Source organism: Delphinapterus leucas, chromosome 4 (genome assembly GCF_059928025.1).
Source record: "Delphinapterus leucas isolate spDelLeu-1000000601 "Yukka" chromosome 4, BTC_Dleu_Yukka2, whole genome shotgun sequence".
Lineage (NCBI taxonomy): Eukaryota > Metazoa > Chordata > Mammalia > Artiodactyla > Monodontidae > Delphinapterus > Delphinapterus leucas.
The window spans coordinates 67643923-67661347 of record NC_143132.1 but is presented as its reverse complement, the minus strand read 5'-3'; the positions used below and the strand labels follow the sequence as shown (position 1 = coordinate 67661347).

General features: G+C 34.9%; 1 protein-coding gene across 2 annotated transcripts in view; it reads right to left on the bottom strand.

Annotated features, from left to right (window-relative positions):
- EAF2 (ELL associated factor 2) overlaps positions 1–17425 on the bottom strand; it is a 58058-nt gene that overhangs the window by 619 nt on the left and 40014 nt on the right. Inside the window, exon 6 of one of the 2 annotated variants that reach the window (XM_022566462.3) lies at positions 5174–5587. The exons of the other annotated variant lie outside the window; for it this stretch is intronic. Within the exon in view, the coding sequence (XP_022422170.1) occupies positions 5541–5587 (47 nt within the window). The 3' untranslated portion in view covers positions 5174–5540. Of the gene's footprint in view, positions 1–5173; positions 5588–17425 lie in introns of those variants that run through there. 2 annotated transcript variants of the gene reach the window in all.

The window sequence follows — 17425 nt, the reverse complement described above, 5'->3', positions numbered from 1 at the left end:
TGTGGCCAGTAAGTGGCATATCTGGAATTTTCACTATGCCACTACAGATTAGTATCAGTAATGCCTGTGGTCATTACTTAGGAATGGAAACTATGGAAATAAAAACATAGCAATGTAGGGGAAATGAAATGCATCGAAGAGGGAAAGTTATCTCCAAACAGAATTTGGAGAGATACAAAAAATGTTGATTTTTGGTTTTCAGCATAATAAAGTTCAACTAGAAATGTCTTATAAGCAATTAAAGAGGTGGAACTGAAGAAAACAAAAGGAAAGGGTTGGTGATGTACATTTAGGAATCATTCTTCTCCTTTGCTAAATTCATTCCCTGTGTTTTCATTTTCTCACTTCAAGATGAATCCATCATTTAATTAGTAAATAAAATTTAATTTGTGTAAAAATTATGAGCCAGTTATTTTCTAGGAACCATTATAAACACCATATTTCTTAATTTTCAGTGAATGGACTCCCAAATGACTCCAGAATATAATATTTAGTTCTTATCAGAGGAGGAACAAGAACAGAGATGACAATGATAGATACATTTTAGACAGTATTATTTTTGCTAAGTCAAAGAGGTAAAAGGACAAGAGAGTACAGTGCCCATCTAGATGTCAATCAAAAGAAAAAGGAAAAGAATGGCTAGAGAGCAAAAAGAAAAATGAGGACTAAACCAAAAAAGAAGTCAGGAAACAGGAGAATGAATTATTTTATTTTAGAATATGAGAACCTATGACTCTCTCCCTCATAAAATTCTTACATTACCTATTTGAGTTATTGAAAAATAAGACCAGGAGAAACTCTACACTTTCCTCCCTAAACTCCATCTTAGACTTTGACCATGTTTCCCCAGCTTCTACTCACTCCTCCTCCTGCTTCTCTCCCATCAACCTTTACCCAAAGAAGGGTCCACTTCATTTCTGTTTGTGACATTAATGATTAAGCTACAGTTATTCTTTCAGGAAGTACTGCACTTTCTGACCTAGTTTGGTTAATGACTCTGGATACAAAACAAATGAACAGTCAAAACTTACTAGTCAAATTAACCACTAGAGGCACAGATGCTTTTAAGATCTAATTATATCACCAGCTCCCCCTGCTCTGGCCTTGTACCTCTGGAATAGCATTTGATCTCTCAGAGCAGATGGAATAGCACCAGTAGGCAAGGCACCAATTCATTTGTGCTTATAGGTGCCCTAAATACCAGACTTTAGAGTACTGGCATTGGTTCTCTGATACTCGTTTGTTTAGGTGAAATTCTTCTTTTGATTATGGCAATACCATGCTAGCATTTATAAAATCGAATAGTATCAGAGATGGAAGGAATCTTAATCTTGTCCTACATAAACTAAACTTCCCTGATGCTAAAAATCACTTAGGGATATATATATTTACATATGTATTTATATTTGTATATATACTTATAACTACAAATTTTCACAGCAATTCACACACACACCACACACAATTTACAGGCCTTTGCTTTGAAAAGTCTTATTGAATAGATCTAAGTAGGTATCTAAGAACTTGTATTTTTAATAAGCATCTCTGGTAATTCTTATAATAGGGGTTTGGTGAACACTGGTTTGAAATCCTTTTCCTAGTCTAGCCTGAAGAATATTACAGAAGAGCCTCCCAGCCTCCAAGACCTATTCTAGAGCCTTTTCTATCTTATCAAGATGCCTCTTTACACCATCATTTTTGCTAAGTTGAAATCAGATAGAAGGATAAAAGGGAAAAGATCAAAGAGAAAAGCAACTCCTGAATAGAAATGAGTACAAACTCTTGAAAGATAAAAAAAATAATAGAGTGAAAGAATCTAAAATATCAGTGATAAGAGTAAAAAATATTTGTGACCTCAATGATTATGACAGAAGAGAGTGATATTTTACAATCATGTACAAAAAGGAGGCTGAAAATGACAGATACTAATATAGTCAGAGAGAAGAGGCAAATATGAAATTAAAAGAGAACATGTGTTTAGCAAGGTGTATGAATACAAAATCATCACATAGAAATAAACTGTATTCAAATATCAGCAAAAACAAATAGAAAAGGGAATTTAAAACATTATACTAGCTCTAAAAGCATAAAAAATACCTAGGAATAAATCTATTGAAAGATGTCTAAGACATCAACACTAACCACTCTTAAAACATTATTGAAAGAAATTAAAGATCTAAATAAATGGAGAGACATACCATGCTCATGATTTGGAAGCCTCAGCAAAAATGTCAGTAATCCCCAAATCAATCTATAATTGCAACACAAAATCCAACAGGTTTTGTGAGTGTAGAAAATGACAAGTTGATTTTTAAAATTCATATAGAGATACAAAAAGCAAAGAATAGCAAAGGCAATCTTGAAGAACAATAGTGGAGGATTTGCACTAACCAGTAGGAGACCTATTATAAAGCTATAGTAATTATAACAGAGTGGAACAGACACAAAGATAGATAAGGCAACCAATGCAACAGAACAGAGTGCAGAAAAAGACCCACACATATACTGAAGCATCAGTTATGACACACGTGACACTGCAGTGCAGTGGGGGAAATGACGGTGTTTTTAACTTAAAAAACACCATCTAGGGCTTCCCTGGTGGCGCAGTGGTTGAGAGTCCGCCTGCCGATGCAGGCGACACGGGTTCGTGCCCCGGTCCGGGAAGATCCCACATGCCGCGGGGCGGCTGGGCCCGTGAGCCATGGCCGCTGAGCCTGCGCGTCTGGAGCCTGTGCTCCGCAACGGGAGAGGCCACAACAGTGAGAGGCCCGTGTACCGCAAGAAAACAAACAAACAAAAAAACAAAATAAAATAAAAAACACACCATCTAGATACTCATATGGAAAAAAATACGTTTACCCATGTTTTTATGCATGGTGTAAATATATCTTACACCATGCATAAAAACCAATTCAATATAGATTACAGATCTAACTGTCGAAGTTTAAAAAATTAAAGCTTTTAGAGGAAAACGTAAGAGAGCATCTTTATGGCTGTGGATAAGCCAAGATTTCTTAAATAAGACATAAAATATGGTAACCATAAAAGAAAAAGAACTGATATATGGGACAGTATTAAAATCAATAACTTTTTTGGGCTTCCCTGGTGGCATAGTGGTTGACAGTCCGCCTGCCGATGCAGGGGACATGGGTTCGTGCCCCGGTCCGGGAAGATCCCACATGCCGCGGTGTGGCTGGGCCCGTGAGCCATGGCCGCTGAGCCTGCGCGTCCGGAGCCTGTGCTCCGCAACAGGAGAGGCCACAACAGTGAGAGGCCCTCGTACCAAAAAAAAAAAAAAAAAATCAATAACTTTTTTGTTCACCAAAAGATACCATTAAGAGCAAAAAGACAACTCACAAAGTGGGAGAAAATACTCATATTACATATATTGTCAAAGGATTTGTGTCCAGAGTATATAAATCACTTCAAAAATCAATAAAAAAAGGTTCACATTCAGATTTTTAAAGTTTTTTGCCATTATAAATAATACTGTAATAATAACCTTGCAAATAAGTCAAATGTATCTGTAGAATGAATTTCTAGAAGTGAGATTGCTGTGACAAAAATGTTTTTATAATTTTCAAAACTGAAGATTCATTCCCTTTTTTCTATTGAGTTGTTTGTCCCCTTCTTGTAAGTTTGTAAGATCTACTGATTTTGTTTGTGGACTTTTAAAATTAAACGTAACTTAAAAGGCACAAATCTTAAGTATAAAACTCCACTATTTTTTACATATGTGTAACTCACACAACCACCACCCAGGTAATATTATATATATTTGTAATAAATATTTATTTATAATAAATATTGGGTTGGCCAAAAAGTTCGTTCAGGTTTTTCCATACCATCTTACGGAAAAACCCAAATGAATTTTTTAGCCAACCCAATATAATAATATATATTATATATTATACTACTCCTATGAATTGAGTCAGTCCCTTTGAAGAAGGTTTCAACCTTTTTAGGATATATTTTTATAATATTTTTCCCATTCTTGAGTTGGTAATTTTGATTCATCTCTTAATAAATCGGAAATTACTAATTATTACATGAATGATATGTGAATGATACAATTCCTGAATTCTGACATGTCTAAGAATGCCTTCTTGCCAAACTGTAGATGATATTTGATGAATACGTAATTCATAGGTCACACTTATACCTTGTGCTGACACAGCTTTACTAACTTTAGAGTTTTAGTGTAGTGTTATGGAATAGTTCAAAGCCCACTGATTTTTGTTCCTTTGTAGCCAACTTACTTTCACGCTTATATTATCATCAGTTAGTGGATATATAAACTATGGTACCTCCAAACAATGTAATAATATTATTCAGTGCTAAAAAGAAATGAACTATTAAGGCATGCAAAAGACATGGAGGAAACAAGTGCATATTACTAGGTGAAAGAAGCCAATCTGAAAAGGATGCATAATGTATGATTTCAATTATAAGATATTCTGGAAAAGGCAAAACTAAGCAGACAGTAAAAAGATCACTGATTACCAGGGGTTGGGGTGTGGAGGAATGAATTGGCAGAGCCCAGGATTTTTAAGGCAGTGAAACCATCCTGTATGATACTACAGTGGTGGATAAATGTCATCGTACATTTGTTAACACCCATAGAACGTACAACACAAAGAGTGAACTCTAATGTAAACTATGGACTTTGGGTGATGGTGTGTGACTGTAGGTTCATCAATTATACCAAAAAAAAAAAGGTACCACTCTGGGGCAGGATGTTCATACTTGGGGAGGTTGTGCATGTGTGGGAACAGGGAGTATATGAGAATTCTCTGTACTTTCTGCTCAATTTTGCTGTGAAACTAAAACTGCTCTTAAAAATAAAGTTTATTAATTAAAAAAAAAAGAACTTGCTGCTGGTTAGTGACTCTCAACTATGATATTTATCATTTTTCCCCAATTCAAAAATGTTATAGGTATAAATATTAATTATTTATCTCATTAACATAAATGCTTATTTTTACTCTCAAAAGCAAAATAAGAAAATGATTAAAAAGTATCAAAGAGATAAGAGAACATGATAAAATGTGTGAGAGATAAGAGGACAATTGTTTCATTAAAACAATTACTTAGCTTCACCTTTACCCTAAACTTTAGCTTAATTTTCAACCAAAATTTAAGGAATATCAGATAGAAAGGCTCAGAGATGTAATTAAAACCAGGACATTTATTATAAATCAACAGTTTTGCCAGTCACAATTGAAAACAGCAGTGTGGTAAAACAGAACACTGAACCTGAACTTCAGAACACCTGATCTGCCACTTGTTAACAATATGTGGGCAAGTAACCTAACCCCTGAAGTTTGTTTTCTCATCTGTAAAACTTCCTAGGAGTTTTGTTAAGATTAAATGAAAATACATGAAAATACCAGTACCCATAAAAGGTAAAAAATGTAACATCAACTGAAAATTCTGAATCAGATTAAATTTCTCTTATCATCAAAGTTAAGATACATTTTCCTCAGCCTTAGGAATTATCACATGTTTTATAAACTTTATACTTATAGCTGAATATTTCTTCAGTCATCACTGTCACTTCCTGATTCACTCAGCTGCAAATCATTTCCTAAAATAAAAAAGGAAAACTGTAGTAATTGAATATTTAATATTTAATATTTTTGGATAACATAGATGTTTTACAAAATATAACCCCAAGGTGATCCTGTTTAGCCAACATTATGTCTTTAAATTATAGGATAAGCAATCTGATTATTAGTCACATCAGTAGCAACTCAAAGAATTAATATTACCTGTAAAGAAAAAATAAACCACCAATCTTCAGCATAGTTTTAGTATCACTTGGCATCTATTGATATTTTAGTCTTCTTTCACATACCAACATCACCCTTCTTTTATACCACTGATTTAATTACATCAGGAAATGAGGAGAAAATGTGGTTCAGAAGATCAGACTATTTTGAAGAGTGAAAAAACGTATAATTTTTTACTACAAACTCAGTCAAAGTCATTAAGTAGTGTATGTTAAGAGTACCTCATCATTGATTCTTTTGTAATTCATCCATGTTCTTACAGTCACAGAACTTACATTCCAGTGGGGGAGACAGACAATAAACAAATATATAATGTAATATTTATCCTAAGTAGGGATAAATATTACACTATTTAGATGGGTCTGGGGAGAGTGGTGAGAGATGCTATTTTAAATAGGGTAGTTAGGAATGCCTCCTCAAGGTGGGACATTAGAACAGAGATCCAAATGTAGAGAGACAGTAATGAAAATACAGAGGTGGGGGAAAATGTCCAGGCTCAGGTAAAAGCAAATACAAATGCCCCAAGGCAGAAGCATGCTTCTTGTGTTCTCTGACAGCAAGAACACCCCTGTGGCTGGAGTGGAATGAATGAGGAAGAGAATGTAGGGAAATAGGTCAGAAAGATATCCAGAAGACCATGGTGTGTAGATCATGGAAAAAACTTTAGATTTTGTTTGAAATGTAATGGGAATTCAATTCACTGGAAAATTTTAAACAGGCAACTGACTTGAACACTATTGTATATCAGTGAATAGACTATAATGGTGTGGAGGAAACATGGAATCAGGGAAAACAGTTATGAGTCTACGCAGTTTCTCATGTAAGATATAATATCAGCTTTAAGAAAGACAAATACTGTATGACTTCACTTATATGTGGAATCTAAAAAACAAAACAAATGAACATATAAAAAGGAACAGAGTTACAAATACAGGGAACAAACAGGTGCCAGAGGGGAGGTGGGTAGGGTGAGGAGAGAAATAGGTGAGGTACAAACTTTCAGTTATAAAACAGTGATAAGTATGAAATGTATATTGTGGGGAGTATAGTCAGTAACTATGTAGTACCTTTGTATGGTGACAGATGGCAACTAGACTATGGTAATTGCTTTGAAATGTACAGAAATATCAAATCACTATGCTGTGTACCAAGAACTAACATAGAGTTGTAGGTCAATTATACTTCAAAAACAAACAAACTCAGAGAAAAAGATCAGATCTGTGGCTACCATGAGTGGGGGGTTGGGGGGAGGGGAAATTAGATAAAAGGCAGTCAAAAGGTACAAACTTCCAGCTATAAGATAAATACTAGGGATGTAATGTATAACATGATAAAATAATTAACAATGCTGTATGTTATATATGGAAGTTGTTAAGAGAGTAAATCCTAAGAGTTCTTGTTTCAGGGAAAAAATTTTTTTCCTATTTCTTTAATGTTTTATGTATATGAGATGATGGATAGTTGCTAAATCTATAGTGGTAATCATTTCAGGATGTATGTAAATAGTTGTACACTTTAAGATTATACAGTGCTGTATGTTAATTATATCTCAATAAAACTGGGGAAAAAAGAAGTAATACTGGCTTAGACTCAGGTGGTTCAGATGAAGGTGGTGCTAAGTGGTCAGATTTATAATTTGTTTTGAAGATGGAGCTTACAGGACTATCAACAGTACTGGACTTAGTACATGAGAGAAAGAGAAAAGTGAAGGATGACCCTCAAGATTTCTGGTCTAAACAACTGGACAAATGGTGGTATCATTTACTGAGATGAGAAAAACCAGAGGAACAAGATTGTGTAAAAAAAAAATCACAAGTTCAATTTTTAACAAGGTACATTTGAAATACCTAGTAAATATTCAAGTATATATGGTATAGGCAATTGGATATACAAGTCTGAAGCTCAGGGTAGAGGCTACAGCTGCAAAAGATTTGGGAGTCATTGACTACAGGGGGTTTATTTGAAGCTATAGGATTGGAGAAATCTTTTGGGTGGTAAATTACAATGGTTAACAAACTCTTGTATTTTTAAACTACTCCACAATCAACAAAAGCTGGCGTATTTTGAAGTTAATATCCAATTTAAGATGAGTACTTTTTAGGCCATATATAAACTGTTGTAAGATACCTCAGTCCACTGCATGAACTCCAGAACTAATTACATCACTTGATAAAGAAACCTGCTAAAGCTTCATTTGTGCATCTGGTTCACATGACCATTTTCTTATTTTCAAGGCTTAAGTTTCTACTTATTATGGCATAAGAACGTTTATCCTGATGTGATGCCTATAAAATGAGTTTCTCAAGTGACACAAACCCAAATGTCCTGAGTTCCGTTTTTCTTAATAGACTTCATACTACGGAGGTTATAAGCACAGCATTACCATGCTGTTGGTTGAAATGTTCAGTTTTGAAGATATGAGATTAGCCTTTGAATATGAGATGCTTAGTAAAGGAAATATGTTTTCAATCCAAATGGTAATTATGACTTGGAAAAAAGAGTATACCCATAGCAAATGCATTCAGATACCTAAACCAATGTTTCTCAATGAGAGCAATACTGCCCTCTAGGAGATGTTACAGAAATGTACGTGAGGGGTCTCTTGTCCCAGTGATTTGAAGATTGCTAGTGGCATTTAGTGAACAGGGAACTTAGGAATCTTAAATGTCTTGTAATGCAAGGACCAATCGTGAACAATAAAGAACCCTTCTACATTCTGTAAAACTTTTGAAAGTCCAGTGGGATACTCATGTACTTGAGAGGTCTGTTTATAATTTTAAGGCCAGAACTAATTGCATTTTTATAAACTAAAAGTATCCTTTTGCACAGACATAAAATTCTCTGAAATTTACAATGATGCAACTATCATGTAAACTGAAAGAAGACTTTACTTTTCTTCTGAGACCTTTACAAAGACTTTTTAAAATTGTTTCTGAAAACACAGTGATATCTATGTTGCTCATTGGCTTTGGGTCAGCAATACAGCACCTCAAAACTTATCTGTGTACGCAATTCTATGAATATGTATGTATATACCTTTCCAGTCCTTATTTTAACAAGATAAATAAAAAGAAAAAATATTGACATATGAGTTGAATATTGCCTTGCTTCCCTTAATTCCGAATATATTCATTAAAAGTAAGTGCAAACATATGGCACTTTGTTATGTTGTCTCACCAGGCCTGAACATTTACAAAGTAGAATATCTATTACTTTACTATAAACTATTTTTATTTTGTCTTAATATTACATTAATTATTTTCAAAGATATATGTGCCTAGATGATATTAAGCTATGAAATTCATTTCAGAATAGTAAAGGGGACTTAAATATATGTTATAAAAGAGGGTGTTGAGTCTGCTAAGGTTGAAAATGGGATGACTGCAGTAACAATAAAAAAGGGTTTATTTCCTCTTAGGAAACTTAAAGTTTGGATAAAATATATCAAGCAAAGAAATTCACTATTTTTTTGAAAGAAATTCCAATGGTTACTACTTGTATAACAAGATTGCTGCTGATTTTTCCATATCATTGTTGCATCCAAAATATTTCTAAATTCTTTTACTATTTCTATAGTTTGTGGATTCCTTTGGATTTTCTATGTAGACAATTACATTGTCTACAAATAAGGATCATTTTATTTCCTGTTTCCAATTCTTATTTTCATTTCTTTTACTTGTTTAACCACATTTTCTAGAACCTTCAGTACAATGTTGAATAGAAATCATGATATTAGTCCTCCTTGTCTTCTTCCTGACTTTAACGGAAATGCTTCTGGAGTCTCTATTAGTATAATGTTGGCAGTAGTTTTGTTCTTCGTGATTAACTTTTATAACGTTAAGGAAATTCCCTTATATTCAATCTTCAGTAAAAGTTTTAAAATTAATAAATACTGACTGTTGTCAAATTCAAATTTGTTGAAATGATCATATGGCTTTATTCCTATAATCTGTTAATGTGGTAAATTATATTGATATAATTCCAGATATTGAACATTTCCTACACTTCTGTGATGAGTTTCACTTGGTCATGATTTAGCTTGCTTGTTTTAAGTACCGTGGTTACTCAATTTGCTAATATCTTATTTGGTAATTTTACATCCATGTTCTTAAGTGAAATTGGTCTATAATGCTTTTTGTCTTGTTCCTGTTCAGTTTTGATATTGAGATTACCCTAGAATTATAAACGAATTGGGTTGCTTCCCCTACTCTTCTATTCTCTGAAACAGTTTGTAGAAGATAAGAATTGTTTGCTCCTTGAAGATCTGCTAAAATTCATCTGTAAAATTATCTTCAATTTTCTAGCATCTTGGGGATATGGAGATAGGATGAAGGAGGAAGAGATGTTAATTGTTAATGGTTTCTTCAGACTTTCCACTTCTTTTTGAGTCAGATTTGGTAAATTATACTTTTTTCCTAGAAAATCATCCATTTTTATGCCAAATATACTGGGATAAAATATTTGTAAAGTTTTCATAATGAAAAAAATAAAAACATACTATAATTTTAACCACTTTTTCATTCCTAATACTGTGTTTTACTCTTTCTTTCTTCATCAGCCCTAGTTACAGGTTGGTCTTCTTATAAGTTTTCAAAGAAATAACTTTTAGTCTTGTTGATCCTCTAATGTTTCTTTGCTATCTATTATACTAATGTCAATTCTAATCTATAATACTTTCTTTCCCTGTTTTAAGGTCTCATTGTTCCTCTAGTTCCTAAAGGTGAAACTTCCACGCATTTATTTTCAATTTTTTTTAAAAAAGAACATTTTGAGGCTACAAATTTCCCTCTATCATTTTGGTTGCACCCCAAAACTGTTGAGATATTTCTGATATTGCTTAATTATAAATATTTTATAATTTCAGTGTAATTTCCTTTTGTGTGTGTGTGTGTGTGTGGTACGTGGGCCTCTCACTGCTGTGGCCTCTCCCGTTGCGGAGCACAGTCTCCGGACGCGCAGGCTCAGCGGCCATGGCTCATGGGCCCAGCCACTCCGCGGCATGTGGGATCTTCCCGGACTGGGGCATGAACCCGTGTCCCCTGCATCGGCAGGCGGACTCTCAACCACTGCGCCACCAGGGAAGCTCTGTAATTTCCTTTTAACGTGTAAGTCACTAGGTATGTGCTCCAGAGTTTCTAAGCATGTATTTTAAACTATTTTTGTTATTTATTTATATTCTCATTGTTTTATAGCCATGTGATATGATCAATAAAATATGAATTCTTTTAAATGTGTTATTTCATTTGTCCTAGTAGAAAGTAATTTCCATAAATGGTTTATATTATTAAAAGAATGCCTGCTTCTCATTTTTAGATTGTAAGATTCTACGTATTTACTGTTAGAATGGGCATGTTCAGCCTCCCAAGGCAATAGAAATAAAAACAAAAACAAATGGGAGCGGGGCTTCCCTGGTGGCGCAGTGGTTGAGAGTCCGCCTGCCGATGCAGGGGACACGGGTTCGTGCCCCAGTCCGGGAAGATCCCACATGCCGTGGAGTGGCTCGGCCCGTGAGCCATGGCCGCTGAGCCTGCGCGTCCAGAGCCTGTGCTCCACAACGGGAGAGGCCACAACAGTGAGAGGCCCGCGTACCGCAAAAAAAAATTGCTGGAGAGGGTATGGAGAAAAGGGAACCCTTCTATACTGTTGGTGGGAATGTAAGTTGGTATAGCTACTGTGGAAAACAGTATGGAAGTTCCTCAGAAAACTAAAAATATAATTACCATATGATCCAGCAATCCCACTCCTGGGCATATTCCCAGACAAAACTATAATTCAAAAAGATGCATGCACCCTTATGTTCATAGCAGCACTATTCACAATAGCCAAGACATGGAAACAACCTAATTGCCCATCTACAGATGAATGGATAAAGAAGATGTGGTACATATATACATATATACAATGGAATACTACTCAGCCATAGAAAAGAACGAAATAAGACCATTTGCAGCAACATGGAAGCAACTAGAGATTATCATACTAAATGAAGTAAGTCAGAAAGAGAAAGACAAATACCATATGATATCACTTATATGTGGAATCTAAAAGATGACACAAATGAACCTATCTATGAAACAGAAACAGAATCAGGTACAGAGAATATACTGGTGGCTGCCAAGGGGGAGGGTGGTGGAAGAGGGTTGGATTGGGAGTTTGGGATTAGCAGATGGAAACTGGTATATATAGAATGGGTAACCAACAAGGTCCTACTGTATGGCACAGGGAACTATATTCAATATCCTGTGATAATGGAAAAGAATATGAAAAGGAATGTATATAAATATAAATAAATATATATATATAACTGAGTCACTTTGCTGTATAGCAGTAATTAACACATTGTAATTCAACTATACTGCAATAAAAATAAATTTATAAAAGGTATAAAAAAGAAAAAATAAATATGGACACAGACACACAGAGAAGGAAGACAGAGGCCAAGTTTGGAGCACTGTGTCTACAAGCCAAGGAAAACCAAGGATTGCCAGCAACCACCAGAAGCTAGGAGAGTCACAAAACAGATTCTTTTTCAGATCCTCCAGAAGAAATCAACCCTGCTGACACTTTCATTTTAACTCCTGGACTCCAGAACTGTGAGAGAATACATTTCTGTTGTTTTAAATCACTTAGTTTGTGATATTTCTTAGCATCCCGAGAAAAATATCACAGTGTAGTTCCTTCCATTTGTTTGCGCTCTTGCAAAAAATAAACTGCTTCCTATGACCAATTTTAATTTACATAAATGACACTGTGCTGTGGACCAAAAAAAAAAAAAAGATAGAATTTATTATATTTAAAAAAGGGCATGTTAATTGTGTTGTTCAAAGATTTTATACCCTTACTAAATTCTGTATCCTTGAGTACAGATACATCAAATCTACCATTACAATAGACTTGTCAATTTCCCCTACTTCTGTCAATTTTTGTTTTATATATACAAATACACATATGTAACTACATTTTTTAATATGTAGTTACATACATTATGAAGGTATATTATTATGGGCATACAAATTCATTACTGTTTATCCTCCTAGTATTTGTCATTATTTGGCCATTCAAGAAATCAGATGCTATAATTTCACCTCTCAAGTTATAAATAATAGCACTAAATACATAAATAACTGGAAGTTCAAAAGACCTTTCCTAGTCCCTAATTAACACATAGTTTTACACTATCATAACCATAACCACAGTTTTACTCTACCACCCATGCTTGGCTCCTCCCTTATTTACTTCTGTTTTTGAGTTAGAGCAAGTCGGTCTTTCCTAGATATTTACTTTACCATTAAAATTAATACAGTGAGATTAGTTTTAAATATACAGAAAGTCCCATTCTCCCCCAGAGAGTATCAACCTGCGTGCCTTTATTAAAAAGAATTTACTGAGCATCTACTATGTATCAGGAACCGTGTCAGGTGCTAGTATTCAGTGATAACAAAATAAGCAAGATCACTGCTCTCCTGGAGCTTATACTTTAGAAGAGAACAAATGAAAGAAATATAAATTTATAAATGATAATTGATATAAAGAAGATATTGCTCTGAAGGTCTATAACAAGGGGGATTTGATCTTTTCAGAAAGGTCAAGAAAGGCTTTCTTGATAAAGTATATATAAAACTACCATCTAAAGGAGAAAAAGTTAACTACATGAAAAGAAAGAACTATTTCTAACTGAATGGACAGTATGGGTAGAGTCCCTGAGGTAGGCAAAAGTATTTGAGTATGGTGACAAAAAGAAGGAAAATGTTGCTAGAACAGAAAGGGCAGGACTCTTATGTTAAAATGTTTTGTCTCTATCCTAAAAGAAATTATAACCTATTGTAAAGTTAAAGTAGGAGAGACAAATAATACTTGAATTATGAAAAGATCAATATGGCCGCAATGTACTTAGTAGATCAAAAATGGGTTTGAGTAGATAAGTGGTGAACCAGTTAGGAAGTCATTGCATTGTTAAAGCAAGAAATAATGGTAAGTTTAACTAGAGTGACAGTGGTGGAGATGCAGAAAAGTAGATGAATTTGAGATTAAGGAGGTAATATAAACAGGACTTGGTGAAGGTGAAGGATTGACTATACTGTAAAGAGGGAGAGAAACTCAACCCTAGAATACAATCACTTCTGGTTTGCATAATTAGATGACTCCTGCCTTTCACTAGGAAGAAACATAGTGAAAGATTATAAATTGGTTTTGGACAAGGTGAATTTGAAATGCCTTTTAATACGTGATGTGTTGGACTTATGTGTCTAGAGCTCAGAGGTGTGGGTCAGAGATGCAATTTTACAAGTTATCTATATATAAGTATTGACTGCAACAGAAATATGGAGATTATCTGTGGAAAGAATATAGAATAAAACAAAAAAAGGACCTAGAATTAAGCCTTGCAGAACCCCAGCCCTAATGACTGAGTAAAAGATTATAAACTAGCAAAGAAGAGTCAGAAAAGTATCTACAAAGTTTCGAGAAAAGCCAATAGGACGTTATGTTACAGAGTCAAAAGGAAATGAATAATTCAATAAGAAGGTAATGGTTGAGATGGCAGAGAGGAGAAGCAAGAAGAACTACAATTCTGCAGCCTGTGGAACGAAAACCACATTCACAGAAAGATAGACAAAATGAAAACGAAGAGGACTATTTACCAGATAAAGGAACAAGATAAAACCCCAGAAAAACAACTAAATAAAATGGAGATAGGCAACCTTCCAGGAAAAGAATTCAGAATAATGATACTGAAGATGATCCAGGACCTTGGAAAAAGAATGGAGGCAAAGATCAAGAAGATGCAAGAAATGTTTAACAAAGACCTAGAAGAATTAAAGAACAAGCACCTAGAAAAATTAAAGAACAAATAAACAGAGATGAACAATACTATAACTGAAATGAAAAATCCACTAGAAGGAATCAATAGCAGAATAACTGAGGCAGAAGAATGGATAAGTGACCTGGAAGACAAAATGGTGGAATTCACAGCTGTGGAACAAAATAAAGAAAAAAGAATGAAAAGAAATGAAGACAGCCTAAGAGACTTCTGGGACAACATTAAATGCAACAACATTCACATTATAGTGGTCCCAGAAGGAGACGAGAGAGAAGGAACTCAAGAAAATATCTGAAGAGATTATAGTTGAAAAATTCCCTAACATGGGAAAGGAAATAGCAACCCAAGTCCAGGAAGTGCAGAGAGTCCCAGGCAGGATAAATCCAAGGAGAAACACACCGAGACACAGAGTAATAAAAATGACAAAAATTAAAGACAAAGAAAAATTATTGAAAGCAACAAGGGAAAAACTACAATAACATACAAGGGAACTCCCATAAGGTTAACAAGTGACTTCTCAGCAGAAACTCTACTAGCTAGAAGGGAGTGGCATGATATATTTAAAGTATGAAAGGAAAGAACCTACAACCAAGATTACTTTACCAGGCAAGGATCTCATTCAGATTCGACACAGAAATCAAAAGGTTTACAGACAAGCAAACACTAACAGAATTCAGCACCACCAAACCAGCTCTACAACAAATGCTAAAGGAACTTTTCTAAGTGGGAAACACAAGAAAAGGATGTACAAAAACAAGCCCATAACCATGAAGAAAATGGTAATAGGAACATACATATCGATAATTACCTTAAACGTGAATGGATTAAATGCTCCAACCAAAAGACATAGGCTTGCTGAATGGATACGAAAACAAGACCTGTATATATACTGTCTACAAGAGACACACTTCAGACCTAGGGACACATACAGACTGAAAGTGAGGGGATGGAAAAAGATATTCCATGCAAATGGAAATCAAAAGAAAGGTGTAGTAGCAATACTCATATCAGATAAAATAGACTTTAAAATAAACAATGTTACAAGAGACAAGGAAGGACACTACATAATGATCAAGGGATTAATCCAAGAAGAAGATATAACAATTATAAATATATATACACCCAACATAGGAGCACCTCAATACATATGGCAACTGCTAACGGCTATAAAAGAGGAAATCGACAATAACACAATAATAGTGGGGGACTTTAACACCTCACTTACACCAATGGACAGATCCTCCAGACAGAAAATTAATAAGGAAACACAAGCTTTATGACACAATAGACCAGATAGATTTAATTGATATTTATAGGACATTCCATCCAAAAACAGCAGATTACACTTTCTTCTCAAGTGCGCATGGAACATTCTCCAGGATAGATCACATCTTGGGTCAAAAGTCAAGCCTCAGTAAATTTAAGAAAATTGAAATTATAACAAAGCACCTTCTCTGACCACAATGCTATGAGATTAGAAATCAATCACAGGGAAAAAAATGTAAAAAGCACAAACTCATGGAGACTAAACAATACGTTACTAAATAACCAACAGATCACTGAAGAAATCAAAGAGGAGGGCTTCCCTGGTGGCGCAATGGTTGAGAGTCTGCCTACCGATGCGGGGGACGCGGGTTCGTGCCCCAGTCCGGGAGGATCCCGCATGCTGTGGGGCGGCTGGGCCCGTGGGCCATGGCCACTGGGCCTGCGCGTCCGGAGCCTGTGCTCCGCGGCGGAGGAGGCCACAGCAGTGAGAGGCCCCCGTCCCGCAAAAAAAAAAAAAAAAAAAAAAATCAAAGAGGAAATCAAAACATATCTAGAGACAAATAACAACGAAAACACGATGATCTAAAACCTATGGGATGCAGCAAAAGCAGTTCTAAGAGGGAAGTTTATAGCAATACAATCCTACCTCAAGAAACAAGAAAAACCTCAAATAAACAATCTAACCTTACACTTAAAGGAATTAGAGAAAGAAGAACAAACAAAACCCAAAGTTAGTAAAAGGAAAGAAATCATAAAGATCAGAGCAGAAATAAATGAAATAGAAACAAAGAAAACAATAGCAAGGTTCAATGAAACTAAAAGCTGGTTTTTGAAAAGATAAACAAAACTGATAAACCTTTAGCCAGACTCATCAAGAAAAAGAGGGAGAGGACTGAAATCAATATAATTAGAAATGAAAAAGGAGAAGTTACAATGGACACCACAGAAATACAAAGCATTATGAGAGACTACTACAAGCAACTCTATGCCAATAAAATGGACAACCTGGAAGAAATGGACAAATTCCTAGAAAGGTATAACCTTCCTAGACTGAACTAGGAAGAAACAGAAACTATGAACAGACCAATCACAAGTAATGAAATTGAAACTGTGATTAAAAATCTTCCAACAGACGATAGTCCAGGACCAGATGGCTTCACAGGTGAATTCTATCAAACATTTAGAGAAGAGCTAACACCCATCCTTCTCAAACTTCCAAAAAAATTGCAGAGGAAGGAACACTCCCAAATTCATTCTACAAGGCCACCATCACCCTGACACCAAAAACAGGCAAAGATACTACAAAAAAAGAAAATTACAGACCAATATCACTGATGAATATAGACGCAATAATCCTCAACAAAATACTAGCAAACAGAATCCAACAACACATTAAAAGGATCATACACCATGATCAAGTGTGGTTTATCCCAGGGATGCAAGGATTCTTCAATATATGCAAATCAATCAATGTGATACACCATATTAACAAATTGAAGAATAAAAACCATATGATCATCTCAATAGATGCAGAAAAAGCTTTTGACAA